This window comes from Leuciscus leuciscus, assembly GCF_965113295.1.
Source record: "Leuciscus leuciscus genome assembly, chromosome: 19".
Taxonomy (NCBI): domain Eukaryota; kingdom Metazoa; phylum Chordata; class Actinopteri; order Cypriniformes; family Leuciscidae; genus Leuciscus; species Leuciscus leuciscus.
In genome coordinates, this window is record NC_138743.1 from 13,594,213 (window position 1) to 13,616,585 (window position 22,373).

The 22,373-nt window shown below is 36.8% G+C and overlaps 2 protein-coding genes across 6 annotated transcripts; one reads left to right on the plus strand and one right to left on the minus strand.

Moving 5' to 3' along the window:
- Positions 1-120: 120 nt before the first annotated feature.
- pla2g4ab (phospholipase A2, group IVAb (cytosolic, calcium-dependent)) lies at positions 121-15,182 on the minus strand. Of its 5 annotated transcripts, XM_082148110.1 has the most exons (19): positions 13,251-15,182; positions 13,078-13,197; positions 12,818-12,953; positions 12,146-12,227; positions 11,839-11,987; positions 11,102-11,215; positions 10,463-10,500; positions 10,219-10,363; positions 8,697-8,833; positions 8,393-8,615; positions 8,166-8,280; positions 6,756-6,893; positions 5,719-5,808; positions 5,166-5,231; positions 3,751-3,948; positions 2,791-2,975; positions 2,411-2,600; positions 1,828-1,985; positions 121-1,683 (listed from the first exon to the last, which is right to left on the minus strand). In XM_082148110.1, the coding sequence occupies exons 3-19, from the start codon at positions 12,842-12,844 to the stop codon at positions 1,546-1,548; spliced, it is 2,193 nt and encodes a 730-aa protein (XP_082004236.1). In that variant the 5' UTR covers positions 12,845-12,953; positions 13,078-13,197; positions 13,251-15,182; the 3' UTR covers positions 121-1,545. The 5 variants fall into 5 exon arrangements, with proteins under 5 accessions (XP_082004236.1, XP_082004234.1, XP_082004237.1 ...); XM_082148108.1 differs by having other exon boundaries at positions 13,078-15,182; XM_082148111.1 differs by lacking the exon at positions 13,078-13,197 and having other exon boundaries at positions 14,854-15,181.
- Positions 15,183-15,880: 698 nt separating this feature from the next.
- On the plus strand, positions 15,881-19,682 carry ptgs2b (prostaglandin-endoperoxide synthase 2b). The gene is made up of 10 exons (XM_082148113.1): positions 15,881-16,027; positions 16,140-16,256; positions 16,342-16,485; positions 16,662-16,805; positions 17,052-17,233; positions 17,336-17,419; positions 17,575-17,821; positions 17,960-18,246; positions 18,347-18,494; positions 18,770-19,682. The coding sequence occupies exons 1-10, from the start codon at positions 15,970-15,972 to the stop codon at positions 19,177-19,179; spliced, it is 1,821 nt and encodes a 606-aa protein (XP_082004239.1). The 5' UTR covers positions 15,881-15,969; the 3' UTR covers positions 19,180-19,682.
- Positions 19,683-22,373: the final 2,691 nt, after the last annotated feature.

The following is a 22,373-nucleotide window of genomic DNA, read 5'->3' on the forward strand; positions in this document are numbered from 1 at the left end:
TCCTCTTATAATGAAGGTCAGAATGCCCCTAGCTTTTACAAAGGTCCCAAAACATCAGTTTCGACTACTATGATATGGCATTGAAATGCATTATAAGGACAATAACTCATTGTTCACACATTTAAAGTCAGATTTTTTATTTACTCACCATCAGATGTTTTATTAAGTGTAAACAATGCATACAAATTCTTTGTAGTAAAACATACAACTCTTTTTTAACATAAGTATTAATGGTTATATGAATAAATAGTGAATTAATACTTAATCAGTGTGAGTCTACACATACAAACTACCAATAACCTGGTCAATAAATCTAATAAGCTAATACACATGAGCATCCATTAGGGTATAATGTTAACAAATGTTAAAACATGCTCTATTGTAAGACATCAGAGCAACACTTTACATTCAGTCATCTAAAACAGACAGTCCTCATTCACTGATGTAGCAGGTATAGATAGTGGAGCAAATATTATAAAGTCAGTGTTTTTTGTGCTACCTGCATGACCTACTGGGATTGACTGAATGGTTGTACTGTGTAAAAATAATTTATAACATCATCCTGATATTGATTTGTCGGTTTGAGGATTAAATAACAGCTCCTCTCCTTTCCCTTTCATTCATTTACTAACAGTCGATAGTGGTTACGGGTAAAAGGAAATGACTCAGCTAGAAATAAAAACTCTCTCTTCATTTAAATGGAAACTTAAAAAAGAAAAAAGAAAAGTTCAACAGACTCGAGCAAGATTGTGGGATGGTGGGATTTCCATGGTTTCATGTTTTGTTTTGTACCTCAGGATCTTCCTTTCTTTTTTTTGAGGCACTCCCTTAGGTCATAAAAGATAAATCAGGACTCATATGTTGTTTTAGCAGTTGCCATTAAACCATACACAAACACGCCAAATGCCCAAAGGTGCTTTCAGTCACATTCTTGGGATGGATTCACTTATTATAATCAGAAGACAATTTTGCAATAAAGGGATAGTTCAACCAAAAATGAGAAATCTGTCATCATTTACTTATGTCTTTCCAAACATGTATGAATTTCTTATTTGTCTATCAATGAAAGTTAAATGCTGTTTGGACCCCAACTGTCTTTAAAATGTATTTTATATTCTGCAGAAAATAATACATATACAGGTTTAGAACGTCATGACATGAGGGTGAGTAAATTATGATGGAAGTTTCTTTTGGGGGGGAAATACCTTTAGTCTTCAAGAATTAAATCTCAAACTAAGAATCATGAAAGAAATAGTTGATTGTTTACATTTACTCTGGCACTTCACACCACACTTTCTGGAAGTGCTACATCCGCACAACTTAATGACAACAATTACTTTGTAAATGCTGTGTTCATGGTGTCAGTCACAAGTTCTCCCCCCTCCTTTAAAAGGCTACATGAAAACGTGTTCTGGGGACCAAACCAGACCTTCTAGTTTCACAGTCTGTTGAGTTATTTTTCAGTTAAAAAAAAAAAGTTTCCATGATGAGATGTGTGACATCTGTAAACTTCCTGTGGCGAGAATGCCATGATACACCGCCTCCTTATTGGCATGCTTGTCCTTTTGACTCCTTCTTCAGGAGTTTTTTGTTTTGTATTTCACTGAGAGAAAGAGAGACACAGCAGCGAGATGGAATCTCCTTCCTATACAAGATACTGTCCTTTATGCCTTCTTTGATGACCTAGATAAAGTATAAAAGATAATTTAAAACGTGACTTGCATAAATAAACCTAAACATGAAGCAAAAGAAACAATGAAGTTCAGAACCTGATTCAAACAAGCCTGCACAAGAATATAAATAAGCATGAATCTGAGCTGGACTGACCTCTATGTTGTTAAGCGTGTTAAATTCCATAAGATCATGCAGCTGAGTGAAAGCTTGATTAGAATACTGGAAGTTGAATGTGGAGTAGGGCGTCTCTGGGTCATCGAAGATGTCAAAGTCTGCAAAATCTCTCTCTTTGTCTGTTTCACGTGGAACACCTTCAAAATAAACCACACTTTTGTTTAAAACATCTTGATCTTTTTTTCTTTTTCTTTTTTTAACTAGTTTGAGTGATCTGAAATGACTGATCTTTCGATGACCTAGTCCCCAGTCTGTTGATCATCATGATTTTCAATGTTAAAAAAAAACATAATCTTTGTCTTCTAAAGCATATAAACAGATTGAATACATAAATATAGAAACACACCCACATTATATAAAATGGAATGTAAACACAGACCTTCCTACACAAACAAATGTGCGAATCACAGGACAGTATAAACAGAAAGATGCAACTGGAAAGATCTAAGTTTTGTTTTAGAAAGGAGATCCCTGGACTTGATTGTAAATCTGCAAAGCTGACATTTCATAAAAAAAAAAAAAAAATGTAAACAGATGCTTGCACAAACAAATTAACACACACCTGGGGCTTTAAATGTCCTGAATTCGATATTGACCAGGACGAAATGGATGACAGTTGGGCAGTTCCTTTCTCCTTTTTTGGGCTTAAACACATAACACTCCTTCAGCCCCTCCCGGTCAAACACCTTTGGGTCGATCTTGGGAAACGGAAGTTTGTTCATTCGTGCCCATTTCTCAGCTAGCTGAAGTTCCTACAAAGGACCAATCATTTACAAAACCTACATGTCATACATGTTGATGATTTTACATGATATGCTGATTAATTAATCAATAAAATAAATCACATTTATAATATTTTCTGTGACATGTTTTTTTTCCTGCTTTGCTTTTATAATTTATCACTCTAAATAAAAGTGTTAAACTGACAGCCCTAGTACTAACCTTAAATGGAGGACTTGAGTCACTCGGTCGGGCAGAAAAGTCAAAGGAGATGATGAGGTCAACACCTCTCTGAGGCCTTAGAATCAGAGGATAAGGGAGGTTAAAGGTCAAGCCACTGTCCACCACATGGATCTTCTTGCTCTTTACGTCTAATGGCTCGTAGATACGGTCAAACTCACATGGGTCTGAAAGTGTCCAAAATCAGAAAAGAACAATAAGGCAACACTTGAGGTTAAAGGGTTAGTTCACCAAAAAATTTAAATTCTGTCATTATTTACTCACCGTCATGTCGTTCTAAACAACTTTTGTTCATCTTCGGAACACAAATGAAGATCTTTTTGATGAAATCTGAGAGCTTTCTGTCCCTCTATTGACAGTCTATGCAACTACCACTTTCAAAGCCCAGAAAGGTAGTAAAGACATCATAAAATAATCCATAATATGACTCCGGTTTAACCTTAATTTTATGAAGCGTCACAAGTGTTTTGTTTGCACACAAAAAAAACAATTTACCACTTTATTTACTAAACATTAATCTCCAACTACAGTTCACAAGAACATCATGACGCATGCGTGTTCTGTTGACGCAAGAGCAGACGTTATGCGAGCGCAAGTTGGAGATTTACATTTTATAAATAAAGTGGTATATTATTTTATTGTTGTTTTTTGTGCAAACAAAGCACTCGCATCGCTTTATGAAATTTAAGTTAAACCACTGGAGTCACATGGATTGCTTACCTTTCTAGGTCTTGAAAGTGGTAGTTGCGTAGGCTGTCAATGGAGGAACAGAAAGCTCAAAAAAAAAAAAAAAATCTTCATTTGTGTTCCGAAAATGAACAAAAGTCTTACGTGTTTGGAACGGCATGAGGGTGAGTAATTAATGACAGAATTTTCCTTTTTGGTTGAACTAACCCTTTAATTCAGTAAACTTAAATGACCATAACAAATATGAACTCTGACCTGTGACCGCATCAGTCTCATCCTCAGTGGGACTGACGGCCTCAGTGAAAGACGAAAATGGCACGTCATTGTTTAGGTTTAAGCCCAGCATGAAGTTGTGTACTTTTCCTGCTCTGCCTTCTCGTGTATTAAAAAGAACCGATTCACTGAAGAGAGAGCTAACCATGCGCTGCATCCAGCTGGCCTGATACTCGTCCTCTGTACATGTAAGACAAAAAACAAAATCCATTATATGTAGGGATTTGCATTGATATTCTAATAAGGATTTATCTAATTGAGTAAAATTTTTAGTTTTTTTCTAAAACCTAAATGCCTTTGCTATTAAACAAAAGGTTGCAGTTTTAATGTTGCAGGCCACTTGCAGGCCGTTTTAATGTTGCAGGCCAATATTTTGCACATAATTATATTTTTTATTTTTCCTCAGTACAAATGTGGCCTTTATACATGCAAATACATAGCTGCCTTTATATTTTGAGAAGGAGGTCCCCCGCAGCGATATTTGAAATCCGTGGCATCAAAATGTTTGAAACCCCCGATTCTAATTAAGATACTTACTGTGTAATGTACATCATCGGTTCCCAACAGGGGGGTCGCGGCCCACAAGGGGGCCTCAGCGAGCTCTGTGGGGGTCGCGTCGTATTTTGAATAGTTTTGAGCAATGAGCATTAAATAAAAGTCCTTAACTTTTTTCTGTTCAAAATTTACAAAATGTATATAATGAGCGAGTTCATCATAAATCCATTTTCCAATCCGTGTTTTTGTCTTATCCTGAACCACTATGGTACACCTATAATAAGTGTTTACATTGGGACTATTTTACACTGGTTTGGATCGCTGCCGCTACGGAGTAGCCCAGTACCTGCGTGACTCGTCATAGACGTACAAAGAAAGAAGTAGTTCCGGCTACAATGTTCTTCCGAAAGACGCATTATTCTGTTAATAAACGCAAGTTTACTATCGCTCGCTATAGCGCCAAAAGCGTCAAAAATAAAGCCTCACATTGATAAAGCCTCACAAATAATATGCAAGTATTGAGGTCCCAGACAGCAGTCATTTAGTAATAGCCTATATACTTTTTCCTACACACCAGTGTGAATATTTTTGTTATTGCATTTCAAATAGGGCCAGTTTATAGGCTATGCTAGGCTTACGTTTTTAAATTACAAAGGGCCTACTGATGTTTTTGTTATTGTATTTTCAATATTATAGGCTATTATTTGTGCATAAACATATCTGGTTATAGTAAACATACCGTTTGCTTGAAAACAACATATTCTGTCATCCTTGCTGCAAGCTTACAAGAGCGATAATATCATTAAATGTGAAGGGGGGCCCTAAAATATTTTCTTTGGAAAAAGGGGGTCTCAGACAATAAAAGGTTGGGAACCACTGATGTACATGGTCTAAAATCTCACCTTTATTTGAGTCCTCATCATTATCTAGACTGTCCTCTCCCACAATGTGTTCCGGTTTGATCTGTTCTGTAGAATAAAAGTAAAAACAACCGTCAAAGCCACAGTGCAAACCATCTCCAACTGATGTCTGACTGAGATCATCACAATCTTTCAGGTCATCTAAGAATACTGAGTGTGTGTGTGCCAGGATGTTTGCATGTGCACAACTGTAATCATACTTTGGTGTAGCTGCCTGATAACCATCACAGTTTTATGAATCTCATCCTACCATCAGACATGCAAACACTAAAGGCACCATCATTCTGCAACATTTTCTTCCTCTATCATTATTTTGACACAACATGAGTATTATTAATACATATAAATATATCATATAACACACAAGGGACAAAGAATATGTAAAACTTGTGAAAGACATTCAAATTCTACATAAATCTATGGAAATTTCTGTGGAATGCAGATGAAAAAAAGATGATTATGCACATGTAGCTAAAAAGAGTAGAAGAGCAATGTGAAACTGGTCTTGGATCTTTAATACAGCTGGTGATCGTACCTAGTTCTTCCTCCATGGTGCTGCCTTTCGTCGCATCATTCAATCCCAGAATTCTGTTGAACAGGATGGAGAAGGCACTGCCCCACACACCTGTGCAACATATACAAACACACTGTATCCCATCTACAAGTGGACGACGACTAAAACATTATTAGCTTGTCCACTTTTGACCACTTCCAGAGGTAGTCAAAAACACATTCGACCGGATTGCTTTCATGGTGTAAACGCTCATGTGGTCGAATGTGTTCAAACAGCCACAAAACAGAAGACAGAAGTGGTTGAAAGTGGACAAAAGAGACAGATTAAAACACCAGGTGTAAACGGGAATGTGTCTCCCTCATCTACTTGTGATCCGATCGACCAAAGCGCATTTTAAAACCAGGTGTAAACAGGGCTTTAATGCTGTATGTTTGATCATGTTTTACCTCAAAATCAAAAGTGAAAAATAATTTATAAATTCAGTACAACCAATGATTACATCCAATGAAAAAAAAAATCCTAATGGTCCTAAAAAGAGGCTTCAATATTCTTCTTATCATAATTTCTTATTAATATTAGGATGAAATATAATCGAGACATTTATTAATTTGTTTAATCTTTGTCTTAATTTTGCAAGGATGCAAAATTGTAAAATGTGAGAAATCGAGAAAATACCGTTGGATAGACGATGTGAAGCCTGAAACAGTAGATTACAAATACTTTTGCTGATCGTTCACGTCACTGTTTTAAAAATACAGAGTAAATCTGCAGTGAAACTCTTGTGATACACCCTTTGAAGAATGTTTCTTTACGGTCTCAGCGACTATTGTGAATTTTGAGTTTGCACCACTGAATTACAACACTAACTCGTCTCGCATTACAATACAGTAAGGATGGGATTGTTGCAAATGACCAACACCCTTAAATCAGGTGACATTTGGCTCTGACAGTGAAGATTCCAACTATGTGGTGTCACTATTTCCATAAATACACAGATATTATATCTTTCTTATCATGGTTCTCTGCTTACTAGAGAAATTCAGAAAAAGAGCCCATACCCATAAGGAAGTGAAGAGGGTTCTCTTTGTGCTTCTTAACCACATTTCCTCTGAAGAACTTGCTTCCAAAAAGGTCAGGGGTCATGAAGGTTCCATATTTAGCCATTCCGATCTCATACGGACTGAACTCCACCCAGTCTGTCAATTAAAACACGCCAATCAAAACACAACCATAACCGAAATAGAAATGTATTCACAATCAACAGAAGTCTGCGAAACATACCCATGACAACAAATTAACAGTAACAAGTACAGTAAGAATAGGATTACCAATTATAATTTTGGAAAACAGATCAAAACTAGTTTTAAAATAAACACAATGACAAAGAGCATATTTCAAATAGTTTCTGGGAATGCGCGAAAGCAATGTTTCAGATTTCAGTTCCCAGGCAGTGTTGATAACGCGTCACTTAACGAAGGCAGATGCATGAATCAACTAAACAAAATGCTCACAACACAAAAGCTATTTTGTGTGACAAGGACTGCAGAAAATCGACTGACGCTTTTTTAGACAAAAAAGGATTAATCAAAGTCTGAGGTATTGACAGTCAGCACAGTTTTAGTCTATTGTAGAGGTAGGAGTGGTTCTGATGTCTTTCTGTTGCATAGGACTATTTTGGAAACTCAATGCCACGTGACGTGAGGGTGATTCCCTTGAGTGTCTCTGTGTCTAAATAGTTGCTTTCATTCAGCCGCAGTTAAACTTTACAAATAGTACTGTGATGCATGTTTATAACAAAAACTTGACTGAATTTAGAGGACTTTATTTTAAAACTATTAAAAGCTATTATACACTTAAAATAGCTATGTGCATTAAAATGCAAAACAAAACCTGTGATGTAAATCTTTTCTTACGTAAGATAGTTATAGTTATAGTAATTTTTTTCAGTCTCAAACCAGAAAGAGCAGCCACCAGCTCACGAGGCATGACCTGCTCAGTCATGTTGGTGAGTGAACAGAATTAAGAGTGGCCTATATTCAATTACAGACAGATCTTTAAACAACTAAAACGTGTGGCACTTCAGGGCTTTAGAAAAACAATACAAGTATACTAAAAAGATATTCTGCATAGTTATTCACATTCTTCAACTAATCTTCTGACGTAATCTGGGTCTCCCCAGGCAATTGAAAAGGTCAGACTACTATAAATGGGATCCCCCTTCATTCATTCAGTGAATACACTGACAACAATGTAGCTGATAATGATCTTTTATGTGTTTCCAAGGTATAGTATTACCTTACACAATTAGTTGGCACAATGGAAATGAATTTCTGAAGAAAAAAAACCCTTATCCTTGACACTGTAATCATAGAAACTGTAGAAATTTGTTAAACTGATAATATGGTTTATAATGGAACATTTTGCATTAAGAAAGCCCAAAAAAATAAATAAATGAGTTGCCCTTTTACCTGCAAACTTGAGCTCAGAGACATCTGGTTTTACATGCAGGCAGGTGAACAAGGGCAGAGGTGCCTGAGCTTCATTTATCTTTTCCTGCAATTCACTCAACTTGGTGTCCATCCTCTGTTGAGAGAGCAGAAAGAGAAGCCTTTGTATTGCCAGTTGTGCATTGTATATTTCTGAATAAGTTAAGGCAAAAGCAAAGGAAACTCTCTCCAAAAGATCAGATACTCACAGCGGGAATGAGCGTCTCGCCTATCAACATCCCAAAGATATCTGTGAAGGTAACAGGCTGCCCAGAGGCCTTCTTGCTCCACAAGGCATGTACGTATTTAGTGATGTGTTTGGGAAGGAGTAGACGGAGAGGGTTACTGTTCACACGGTTCATCAGCTCCTGGTTGATCTGCTCTGGGCCCTTAGTGGGGAACTCTGGGTGGGAGTACAAAGTGGACATGTACCTGTGAGAGACAGAAAAGCAAATGTAGGTTTGCACTGGGATTTATTTGAGAAGGAATTAAAAGATGAACATGTCCTCATACCAGGTGGATCCGGAGAGTCCAGCAACATATGTGACGCAGTCCAGAACTCCAGACTCATACAAAGCCTTCATAACCCCAGAGAACCCGACCATTGCCCTGAAACCTCCCCCTGAGCCCAGCACAGCAATCACTGGAACCTGCATGCAAGAAAACAAATATTAGCAGCACAGCAGTATGCTAGTGAAATACTAGCAATAGGCTAGCAATTTACCTTTTCATAGTTTTTTCAGCCAAAAAGATTTACTGTACAATTACTGCAAAGAGTGTAAAGACTAATGGGATTGTGTCGAATTTGGATTTCAGTAATTTATGCAGCGTTTATGTCATTGTGGAGTTATTGAAAATGCAAGATGAGAACTAGTTTAAAGCTGATTTAAAAGTTTGAAGTTTAATTCACTTCTGCATGCTCTTGCAAAACATTTAACGTCGAAATGAAATTGAATATTTTCTAAATACATGCTATTAATCCGATTGTGAACGATTCATCCATGCATGTTTCATGCATGTCTGTGAAAGTGACCAGACTTCTCTCTGGTGATGAACGCCGGACTTTTCCAATCATTTTGTCAGCTTAAAGGGTTAGTTCACCCAAAAATTTTATTTCTGTCATTAATTACTCACCCTCATGTCGTTCCAAACCCGCAAGACTTTCATTCATCTTCCGAGAGCTTTCTGACCCTGGCTTTTTTTTTTTTTTTTTGCCTGGCTAAAAGTCAAGTGAGAGGAGTTGAAGCTTTCAGAAAATCATAATTGTGCTACCAAGATGTGAACGCAGCATCTCTGAGTTGTGCAGAAAAGCAGTTCAACTTTTGTAATTTCCTCCCTATGGTTCTTTTTTTTCTTTTTGGGGGGGCTTATGAAATCCACCAAGTAATACACCATTCTTGTGAGTTCTCACAAGTATTAGCTAACACTTCCTCTTTATATTTGGACTATGTCCATTTTCACATTCTGAGCCAAGACTGAACTTGAACTTGTCAGAAAAATGCGCCAAAGAAAATAAAAACTTGATAATGAAGGGGCCTATGACATACAGAGAATGAAACACAAAAACACTGTCAGTCTTCAAAGTGCTCATTTTTATGTAATGGTCAAATATTTAAACATTTTGTCACGTCCACTTAATGTGGCCAAATATCTTATCTGGTAGATAATGACTTTGCTAAAGTTATGTGGTAATCTGAGCTGTCTGAGAGAGTTCTGCGTCAGCAGCTCTACTCAGTCTATTTTCTTTTCTTACTATGTCATGTATGTCTTGGCTTTCTGTACTTCAATAGGTGTCTCCATCTGCATGACAGTAAGCTGATAGTACAAACACGTAGGCTACTGTACTATTTCTGCAACTGCACGACCAGTGGAGAAAGTGTAACCGAGGCCAGCGAGTAAACCTTACTTCCCTGGCCTCAAGAGGCACACTAGCGATAGACACAAGAATGTCCTTGTTAGTGCGGAAACGCCGGTTTGAATCCCGGTCGGAGTAGGACCGGAGGGGTTATAAAAGCAGTTGATTAATAGGTGGTACCTCATGAGGAGAGGAAGGAAGGGAGGAAGGTTTCTCCATGTGCAGCAATTTCTTGATGCCCAGCATGACTCTATCACGCCGGTGTTGTCTGTAGAGCTTTTCTTTAGGGCACAGATCCAGATTGAATCGCAGGTCCATCGTGTAGCTGAGAACAGTTAAAAAGAAAGTCATATTTATGGCGCTTCAACTATAAAAGTTCTTACTATACACAACAGAAGCCAGTTTTGTTCATTGTGATACGTACCACTCCTCCAAAGAAAGCTCTAAGTACACATTGGTCATCTGTGGAAAAACATTAATACCACAGGTCAGATCAAGGGAGGAAGAAGGCAAGGAGGAAAGAAAGAAAGAAAAAGAAATGTGACATCAGCAGAAAAGGATAGTCGTTTTAGAGGAAGTAAATTTTGTTTTAAGATTTAAGATTACAAAGATAAACGGGTTTTTTCTTTGGAGTAACATGCACCATTGAATTGTTTAAAAACTTTCGATTTTAATGTTGAATTTCTAGTTAGGCGCAAGTAAAAGAAAAAAAAGAAAGAAAGTGGATGCACTGATTTCGAAATCCTTGCTGATATAATAAGCTAATTATTAGTTTTATTTATTATTATTATGTTATGGTTAATAACTGAAATATGGTTGACATTATAAAAATAAAGATATAATTAAAAAAGGAAATAATAAAAAATGTAAACATAAAAAAATAAATGTATAGAAATGAGTAGTATGATTGTATGCAATAAGTGAATTCAGGCATCGCAGCATTAAAATGTACAATATAAAAGTACATTCGATCAGTTTTCCTTTTGAAATCTTTGAAAATATAAGCAACTCATGTGTCATGTGCTCTTAAAGGGAAAGTGCTCCTCAAATAGATATAACTTACTTTTCCAATAAGAAATGACACCAGCACTGTTTGTCCAACTTTGAGTTTAGAGATGTCATATGAGGCCGTACCCAACTTTTCATCAACAACATAGTTAGCATCCATTAATGTCAGCTGGAAACAAAAGACAGAAACATATCATTGACTGTACATACACTACTAAGTGAGAACAACGAGTTCCAAAAGCCTGATAAGCATAAAACATTCGAAGGAAGGTTCAAAATACTACATGTAGTTGGAAATAGCAAGACCTTACTAAAGTAACCTGAATTGTGAGTGCACTGCAATCAGGAAGTGTGTAATTTATTCAGTGTTAAAAAACACTTCTCCTATCCCAGTTTAATACGCAGAGACATTTTTAGGTTGATGTCCTCTGACTCAGTTTTTTTTTTAGGGCAGCCCAACATGCCATCTCTCGATCAACACATGCTGTGAGTTTTAGAGCTACAGTAGACTACCTGCAAACTACTAGACAAAGGCAAACCTGTTTGGAAACAGTCATTTTGCACTTTAACCTGGTGCAACTAGTTGGTCAGAAATTACACACTTTTACACCTTTAATGATAATTTATGGTGGAAGATTTCATTACTTTATTTACAATTTTATATACATTTCTGCTCCTTCGCTCCATATAATGAAGATCAAATTACACTATTAATAAGACTGAGGTGTTCGAGAAGAGCTGACTTAATTTAGATTAGAAGCGGAAATTAATTTTCAGTTTATCTTTACTTACCTTTAGCACGTTGTCTTGGTTGGGGTCGAGGATGAATTCAAAGGTCTCATTCCACTCTGGATTGATGTCGTTATCTATATGTCGTGTTTTCTTCTTGCTCTCAGGGGCGTTGGGGATGTACAGCTCCACATATGGGTCAGGGGTATCCACTACAAGCATGTTTAGTGTTAGGAGCATTCTCTGAAGTGCTCAAATCAGGTCTCATTCCTTTAAGTTTGGTTACTGAAGAAAGCAATGCATGATGCTGTGTAATGTACAATCACCTAAACTTTTCATTTTAAAAGTGTGAAATATAAAATATACTCACACAGGTCTCCGAGAGCTCCTTTGGTGACATTTTCAGCCCGCAACACTTTCACTTGGAATTTGTGTGACATTTGCTGTTCAACCTAAGAAATAAACACTTAATCTTTACAATCAGTATAACCATCATTATGCATAATACAAAAAATAATAATAATAATTTTCACTGACTTTAGAAGGGAAGTGCTGATTAATGCGAGCACTGTGTCAGGTTGGTGTGATTAACATGTCTTTTTTTACACCAACAAAAAGCAGTTAGCCAGCAGCATGCAAATATCTATCTTAAACGTATTATATTCACCAGAATTTATGTGGAGGCTGATGTATATGTATGGCTGATAGCATTCGATTTCTCTGTTTCTGTTTATTTAATGCCACAGAATATGTCCAATTTTGCTCATTACTCATGAAACAATCTATATATGCACAAAGAGCCTGTCCAAAAATCCTATGTATGATAATTAGACAACCAGAGACGTTTCATGACATCAGCATCCCTGGTGTAAACTTAACAGAAATACAAGAAGTTCTTGGAAACCAAAATAGTGCATTCCCAGAAACATCTGTGCTGACAAACTGCCTTATGTTTTGGCTCACCACTTTGAAAGCCAGACTCCACTGATTAAGGCTTTTACTGCTATCTCAGGCATTAATCTAAGATTTGTGTTCTACTTACAAAGATGTGATGATCTGTGAGTGACATGGTGGCTTTATGGCCAAATTAGACAAAACAGGCTGGTTATCCTAAGACCTCTTCAAAGAACTTTGCTCCCAGAGAAATCTTCTAGCAATGCTCCTGGACATCTAATGCACTGAAAAAATAAGAAGTAATATCTATAAATCAAAATAAAATCAAAAATCAATTCTTCAATGACAGGGTATACTTTATAGTGAAATTACTGACACTCTGTTTTTTTTATAATTGTATTGTTTCACCTTGAGTTCTGGATGTTTTTTACAGTTTCGCTATACGTTTCCTTTTTTGGATGAGAGAAAATGATTTTACATCAAAAAATTATAAAAAATTGATTCCTCATGATCTGAATGGGGACTAAACTCAAATGTACGAAGAGATTACATATGATGGAAAGAGAATGTTAAGGTTATACTCACTGTCTAACAACATGCATAGAACATCACATACATTATCATCATATAACTTAACACTATCCTGACTAGACACATGGTTGGGATGGTAGATGATTTTACAAGTTCTAAATAAGTTAACAAAAATGCATTTAAATTTAACTTTCCTTACTTTAAAATAAATCAATAAATCAATTTACAGACAAGTAAAATGCAAAAAAGTACAAGGCAAATAAGGCATTGTGGTACAGTTTAAAGTATGCAAAATGAATAACAACAACTAAAATATAAAATGAACATATATAAAATAATAAAATACTTGGAGAAAAAGAGCTATGGCAGTTACATAAATTTGAAAAGCTTTAAAATTTGTGTTGTTTTTAGAAGCTTTTTGTTTTGTGATCTCATGTTTGAAATAGTTTCAAAGTATATTGTGAGATCAGTATTACAAAAGGTAATATATGAGGGTTTATTTTGAGTTATGTCTGTCTTATAACATTCCTTACCTTATTACATCACTTCCGGTGTAGCAGGGCATTTGGTGCATGCATGAGTGTGTGTGCATGTTGTGTATGTATGAAAGAAAAAGGAAGGAATATAGGCATTAGGCAGGGTTTACAGACAGAATGAAAAGGCGTGGAAGTCATACTAGAAACGGGAAGTGTGCAACCAGTCAACCGAGTTAGTGTCTGTGGTGAGGGTAAAATTGTGCAAGTACGGCTTTCATAGTCTGAACTGCTTTCTTATACTGACTGAGCACACAGTAAAAGTTGCAGTGACTTCGACATTAATTACAGCAAAAAAAAAAAATCATTAGCATATGTGCTTTAAGTTCAGCATTATATTTGTTTGCATGATGGAGTGAATATTATTGCACAATCCAACATAAGCTAAAATTGCATAACGGAGAATGTCGGGTTCTCTGATCAGCTAAATTAGCCCATCCATAAAAACAATGGCGAAAAAAAAAGAAAAGTCAAATACAAATCAGTTGTTACCCAAACTGGCCCTTGGGACCTTGAGTGCCACAGAACGCTTTTAATGCTCATCAGCGCGTGTCATTGTCACGCAGGGCTGAGCACGTTCACATCACTGCTGAATGGACATGGTCACGTAGACATGAAGGCAAATCAAATCAATAACTGTGCCTCAAAACTCTCATTAACATTAACAAACATTATATTATATGCACTGTGATCGATTAAGCATATGTTGGATACTAGTAACAAAAGGTTTATGAAGTGATGCTGCTTCTAAATCTGTTTCTTTATTCCCTTAAAAAACGTTAAACTTCAAACACGCTAACGGTTACACTCAGATCTTGTACATTGTGATCTGCATTATAATATCGCTAAGTAACTTTGTTAGTTAATTTGACTGCACCGTATTTTCTACGGTGTTATTTTCCGTATTGGTTATCTGTCAACAGTGCCATTGGCCAATCTATCGCCAAACCGAATGGAAACTTATTAAACATGCAGTCGTACTTAAAACTTTCCGCAGAAAAGAGCTGACGTCCTCGAACTACGCACCGCTATTTTCAAGTGACATGACACATGATGTTATATGAACAACACAGCTTACTTGCAGTAAAGTACTGACTGAGTAGTCAACATTTCATCTTACCCTGGGCAAGTGCACGCCAAGCCAGAAATCCAAAAAAAAAAAAAATCAGTCGTTGTTTTCCTTCTATGCAGAGAGTGCGCTTGAGTTAGACTATCATTTTAAAGAGGAGAGGAGGAGGAACTACAGCTTCCTATGATGATAAAATCTCATCTTCGTCAGTCTCTTTTCTTGTCCCGCTCGTGCGCATTGCTTTTCATTCTGCAGTCAAAATACCCGTTACTTGATAATATAGTATGGCTACAGTAAAAAAAAAATTATATATTCTATAAAATATAAAACATTGCCCGAACATCGTTGACTGAAAAAGTTACAAAGGCAAAATAATAATAATAATAAATAATAAAAAATAAAAACAGGGAAGCACTCACTGTTAAATTCCGTGCAAAACAATGAGTAAGAAAGAGTGATAGCCTACTATCCCGAGGAAGTATAAAGATGATTAAGAAAACAGGTTTCTCTAGCTAGAGGACCCGCTGAGCGGTTGAGTCATGTTTCATTTCTTCCACAAGATGGCACTTCTTTGTATTCATGTTACGTTTTTGAGAAAAGTTTATTAAACATTTTCTACAAATACAGTTAGTGCATTAACGATGATTATTTTATACTAATTTAATAGTAGAATGTTTTCACGAATGCTTTCGTGTTTTTTCAATAATTAATAATAAAAGCATGCCTTTTTTAATGTCCGGAGCATCGCCCCACAAAAATGTATTTAAAGGAAATGTATTTATTATTTTTTTAATTAAGTTTTCAACAACTTGAAATATATGAGTAGCCTATTATTATTATTAGGCAGGCTACAATCTATTAAAACAGTTTTGTTTTGCTTTATTGGTAAGTGACAAAAATTATTTTAGGAAAACATAAATAAACGGTTATTATCGTATCTCCGAGAGCCTTGGGGATATTACTTTTTTATGACATCCAATAATACGATAATACGAAGGTTGGCTACCAACGTGATGTCATTCTCATATTGCAGTAGACGATGAGTCAAGCTCGTTGCGTCACATTTGACTGCGCATATAACTACACCTCTCTCCCTCGAAAGATAATTCATTCTCTGATTTGAACTGGCGAGGAAAGAACCAAGACATACCAATACACGCCACTGGAATGAATAGTTTGATATTATTTATTCTTTTGCACCTGGGGTTCATGGTTTGCCAAGGAGGTAAGCCATTTCTTCATTCATTTCTATTTATCAATTATGATTTTTTTTAAATGAATTACTTCTGTGCTATAAAAGTGAAGCCGTCTAAAATAATACTTTTTTGGTGATGCAGCCAACCCCTGTTGCTCTCAGCCATGCCAGAATCGCGGTGTCTGTACTGAAATGAGCTCAGACTCGTATGAATGTGACTGTACACGCACTGGATTTTACGGTCAAAACTGCTCAACACGTAAGTGAAAACTGCATACTTCTGTAAGCTTCCTGTTCTCTGTCAATACCCGACTAACTTTTTTACTTTGGTTTCTTTTTTACAGCCGAGTTTCTCACATGGGTTAAAGTTTCTCTGAAGCCTTCTCCCAACACGGTGCATTACATTCTCACACACTTCAAAAGCTTGTGGAATATTGTCAACAAAGTGTCGTTTTTGAGAAATGGCATAATGCGATACGTGCTAACATGTAAGTTAACACTTTTCATGCCTGAAATAATCTTTTTAATAAAACCTCCAATTTGACTTTAATCTTTGATATAATTGAAATACTTTAAATTATAATTAATATATTTGTATACATTATTTTTTAATTATAATGATTTAAATGATAATGATTAAAAAGTTTATTTCCTCCTGGTCCAGCACGTGCCCATTTGATTGACAGCCCCCCTACATTCAATGCTGACTATGGTTACAAAAGCTGGGAAGCCTATTCCAATCTCTCCTACTACACTCGTACGCTGCCTCCTGTCGCGAATGATTGCCCAACACCAATGGGAGTCGCAGGTGAGTCTCTTTCTCCTCAGACCTGTTTTCTCACATTTCTAGCTTCACAGTTAGACAGGAAGCTTGCGGACTCAACCTGTCCGCCTGCATGTCTTGGGTGTGTGGACGAGAAAAGCGCATATAGATATTTCTGTCCATCAATTAAAGTCACTGAGTCCACTCTTAGACTGGTGTATAACACTCAAAAATCAAGATGTAAATATACAGTGGAGGTCTTTTACTCATTTGTTGTTCTGTCTTTTGCAGGCAAGAAAGAACTGCCAGATGTGAAGCTGCTGGCTGAGAAACTGCTTCTCAGGAGGAAGTTCATTCCAGACCCTCAACGCACCAGTCTTATGTTCGCTTTCTTTGCCCAGCATTTTACTCACCAGTTCTTCAAAACTGACATGAAGAAAGGTCCAGCTTTCACAAGAGCCCTGAATCATGGGGTGTGTATCTTAAACATACTGTATAACCTTTTCAAGTGGCACTTATTAATGGTCCTCTCACATTCACTTTGGTATCTGACTGAATTTGCTTGGTGTCTTTAGGTTGACTTGGGTCACATATATGGACAGGAGCTTGAACGCCAACACAAGCTGAGACTTTTCAAGGACGGAAAACTGAGATATAAGGTAAGGAATGTTTCCACCCTAGAATAAACTAAAATAACCTCCTCCAGTTCACTGAACAATTTTGACATTTCTCCTGTCTTGTTACTTACCTCTTTCATATCGCAAGCCTGGTCGTCTGAAAATTTGACTATATTCGTGTTCATTGCTTTAACCAGGTTCTGGATGGTGAGGTTTATCCTCCGACAGTCAGTGAGGTTCAAGTAGACATGCACTACCCTCCTCATATACCTGAGTCCCGACGTTTTGCTGTGGGTCACGAGGCCTTTGGACTGGTTCCTGGACTCATGATGTATGCCACCATCTGGCTGCGTGAACACAACCGAGTGTGTGATATACTAAAGCAGGAGCATCCTGACTGGGATGACGAGAGGCTGTTTCAGACCGCACGGCTCATCCTTATTGGTAAGTGTCCTGTAGAGAAGGACATTTAGATTCAGGTCAATTTTTAATGTGGACAATTTTGCAGGATGTGTTAATGGATGTACCTCAAAATACATTTACAAGATGGTTTAACGTTTGTTCTGTATTCTGACTTTACAGGTGAGACGATCAAAATTGTGATTGAAGATTATGTCCAGCACCTTAGTGGATACAATTTTAAGCTCAAGTTTGACCCTGAACTTCTCTTCAACGACCGTTTCCAGTACCAGAACAGGATCTCCTCTGAGTTCAACACCCTTTACCACTGGCACCCCCTTATGCCTGAGGAATTTCACATCCAGGACGAAGTCTACAATTACAAGCAGTTTCTCTTTAACACATCTATACTGACAGACCATGGCGTCAACAGCTTGGTTGAGTCCTTCACAAATCAGATAGCTGGAAGGGTAAGACAAGAAAAATACATTTAGTTTACCATATTTTGGAGTAGTCTACCTAGCTGGTGGTGAGGATTTGGTGAATCTTAAATCTTCTCTGTTACTCCAGGTGGCTGGAGGGCGTAATGTTCCACCGGCTGTATTAAAGGTGGCCATGAAGTCAATTGAAGACAGCAGGCAAATGCGCTACCAATCTATCAACGCCTACAGGAAACGTTTCAACATGAAGCCATTCAAATCCTTTGAAGAAATGACAGGTGAGAGTTAATATATTTATATTTATCAGGTCTAGGTCTAGTTTTCTAATGCAGCTATTTTGCCTTCAGCATAGGCAGCTGTTTTAAGTCTTAACAACATAATGATAATGATAAATACAATATTTATTACAGTATTAAGTGCGCATACACACACAAATTTGCATATTAACTTGCCTAAGCCCAGCTGTATTTTATAAGCATACCCTGCAGATATTGTAAAATCAGTGGTATTTCAGTCGACAATTTGAGTTGACTGAACTTGTTTTATGTTTCAGGAGAAAAGGAAATGGCTGCTGAACTTGAAGAGATGTACGGAGATGTAGACGCTGTGGAGCTTTATACGGGTCTGCTGGTTGAGAAACCCAGGCTCAATGCCATTTTTGGGGAGACCATGGTGGAGATGGGTGCCCCCTACTCCCTCAAAGGACTTATGGGAAATCCCATTTGTTCCCCTGAGTACTGGAAACCAAGCACATTTGGTGGCAAAGTGGGCTTTGAGATTATCAACACTGCCTCTCTGCAGAATTTGGTTTGCAATAATGTCAAAGGGCCCTGCCCTATGGCGTCCTTCTATGTGCCTAATGTAAAAGATTCGGTACCAACCACTATTAATTCAAGTACTTCCCACTCAGATCAAAACGTCAACCCAACAGTTTTACTAAAAGAACGGACGTCTGAGCTCTGATAGATGTATTCTGTAAGAAAATTAATTAATTATTTATTTATTTATAGGATATTTATTGTATTTATTGTACTGAGAACAATATCTTTTAATTCCTATAGTTTTGTACAAATCTGATGTTATATTTGTATCTATTTATTAAATATGATGTACATTGTATGTTTTGTAAAAAATGTTTACATTAGACCTCAGATTTCAGCACCGCTATAATGCTGATCAGCTCATATTGTGTCTTGATTTTACTTGAATCCCATTTCTAGTTGTTTACAATGTTTAAATGGTTTAACTTGTCTTGTTTGTTTTCTGTCTGCCCTTTTTCTTCCTTTGTTTCATCTCAAGATCTTAGAATACTTACTAAACAAAAAACTTTCTTTCTAACAAAATGTCTCACACTGTTTTGTTTTTACTTTTTAAACACTTGTTTAATCTAAAAAAGTATTGATATTTTCGTTTTATACTTGAAATTTGACTATGAATTAATAAATCACAATAAATTAATATTTTTACCTTGTGTTCTGTGAATTCTTAAAAATAAATTTCTTTCAAAAGATTTGTATTAGCGTTTTGCAACAAGATGATAATTTTATTTAGTATAAATTATTAGACCACCAAGGTTTATTTGCGATCTGAGCAATTTCCACGAATAAAATAGACGGATACATTTTGACAGATGTTATTATTGTTAGTCTACAGAAAATGCTTTATGACTTGCACACACAAATTTGTCTGAACCAATATTGAAAAATGCAAATATCTTGAGTGGATTACACCATAGTTAAAATTCAAAGTGATTTGAAATGATTTGCAAGTCAGTATCATAAATTGCATCTCACTCAGGCAGAGCAATTCAGAACTTTGAGAAAGAACATCTATGACATTGTCAGGTATAAACAGAATTGCAAAGCACCACTGCATTCTGGATAATTAGCAGATGTTTGGGAATGAATGGAGGAAGCTGTTTAAATACATCACAGTAGTAAGTCCAAGAGTTGTTGACTTTCACGATGTTAGAACACAAATCTGCATAAACGTTCTGTGTGATGTGGTCAATAAAAATTATCGTTCAAAAAACATTGCATCACAATAAGTGTAATTGTGATTGTCAAAACATTTGGTAACTAAATAGAATTTTATGAAGTTGAGTGACAACATGTGACAATGTTTACACTGTACAATGACTGGTAGGATACAGTTTTTATTATTGCTTGACAAAAATTTCAAGATTTCAATTCCATTCTTGTGATTTGATTCCGATTTTGATTCAATATTGACTACTTTGGATACATGTTTATTTTAAATTTTATTTAAAAAAATAATCTCACCTAATGCTGTAAACATAGAGGGCCCAATCTGCTGGTATTATTAAAGGTTAAAAATAACAAATTAAATTAAATATAAGGCAGTTTTTGTTATAATAAAAAATATAATAAATATGTAATATAGTGCTCAGCAAAATCTCCTCTCTAGCTATTTTTTCTATTCAATTAACATGCTATGGTCATTAAATGGCTTTCCTGAGGTAAATGTAACGTTATGTGACATAATTGTTCTCCTGCTATTATATATTAACCTCTTTCCGTGGTTGAAAAACACTAATTGGTCGATATTATGTATACTTTCGGTAAGTTGTACTGCAAAGAGTAACAGATGATCGGTTCACGTGCACTTGAACTGAGGCGCTCAGCGATCTGTCACGTCACATTTACATTTATGCATTTGGCAGACGCTTTTATCCAAAGCGACTTACATTGCGTTATCCTATACATTTATACATACTGTAGGTATGTGCAATCCCCTGGGATCGAACCCACAACCTTATGCTCTTACCACTGAGCTACAGGAAAGCTTAAACCCTATTGTAATTGGCGCACATTTGGCGCACATTTACAAGCGCCAAACGTATTTTTGTCTGAATTTTGTAATAAACTTGACGGAATCTAAGAGCTGATAATTAGTTTAATATTAAAAGTACCTCTTTGCTCCGCAATTTTTCTGTGCGTGAGAAAATGGATGTGTGGCGTGAGAGCGTGTGAAAAGTGTCAATTGCGTGAGTCTCACACTCAATGCGTGAGAGTTGGCAGCCCTGATTCTAGCAATGTGACGTCACCACTGCAGACGGACTAGGACTGACCAAAAACCTAGGACTAGTTTGCAAAAGTAGGTTTTTCAAAAATTCGAAATCTTGTAAAAATTTCGATCGGATCCGAGGCATGCATTTTGTTCGTCTTGAGCCATGGATTCCAAAGATTGAGCCTAACGGTTTAGGAGTTATGAGTTTCATTCTTTTCACCACTGTAGCGCCCCCGTCGGGCCGATCGGAGCGAGCCTTGGTGACATTGTAGATGGTCTGAGTGAGTACTACCAGTACCAGCCCTAAAAGTTTCAAGTCTCTACGACTTACAGTTTGGTCTGCCCTATCACTTTAACGGGAGAATGCTGATCTATAGAAATTTGAACAATTACAATAGGGTTTAAGCGCTATGCGCTAGCTTAATTTATGGTCTTTTTTTATGATGGACATAAACAGAGGATTATTTTAGGAGATGATCTTTACTTTACAAAGTCCCAAGCTTTAGTATGCAGTGTGCACCCCTTCAGCTCTCTTCACATTGTTTCTACAGCTGTAAATATGTCAGTTCTCATAAAACTGAACCACTGACCACATCAAAGTGAAGAGAAGCATCGCAATGAGTAAAGCTTTTGACAAGAAGCGTCCGATTAGGCCCCATAATTGTGCGAGTGATTAGGACTTTGCCTTTGTGCTTCTGGTCATCTCTGATTTTCCAAAGCTTTACTGTATGAGCTCCATCTAGCTTACTTCTATGGGCAGACTAAAGGACAATCTCCCATTCTCTGTGATAAATTGGCATAAAATTGGCACCGCGGGCCAGAAGGGAAGACTGTGGAGCGCATGTTTCCATTGCCTCAGTCAGCACAGACTGTCTCCTCAGCGATTGATAGTGTACGCAGAGGTTTTTTTCACTGGCCAGGGGACGTGCCACCGAGAAAAGCCTGTGTGGCTGTGAGGCTCGAGAGGAGATACGTGCCATTTGACAAGTGATGAAAATAAGGGGCAGTTGGATCCAGTCCCTGCATGGTCACTCACCAGTGTGAGAACTTGGCAGAGAGAAATAGAATCAGAGGAAGAAGAACTTTTCAACATTAATTTTAACAAGAAATACAATGATCTTTTTTAA

Bases quoted from the DNA above. Each gene is read 5' to 3' on its own strand.
- pla2g4ab (XM_082148110.1), bottom strand. From the start codon at position 12,844: ATGTCACTCACAGATCATCACATCTTT. The intron at 3,949-5,165 runs GTGAGATTTTAG...TTACATGTACAG, and splicing joins TGATGAGGACTCAAATAAAG to AGGACGAGTATCAGGCCAGC. The intron at 1,684-1,827 runs GTCAGTCCAGCT...TACTTTATCTAG, and splicing joins ACACGCTTAACAACATAGAG to GTCATCAAAGAAGGCATAAA.
- ptgs2b (XM_082148113.1), top strand. From the start codon at position 15,970: ATGAATAGTTTGATATTATTTATTCTTTTGCACCTGGGGTTCATGGTT. The intron at 16,257-16,341 runs GTAAGTGAAAAC...TCTTTTTTACAG, and splicing joins CGGTCAAAACTGCTCAACAC to CCGAGTTTCTCACATGGGTT. The intron at 16,806-17,051 runs GTGAGTCTCTTT...TGTCTTTTGCAG, and splicing joins AACACCAATGGGAGTCGCAG to GCAAGAAAGAACTGCCAGAT.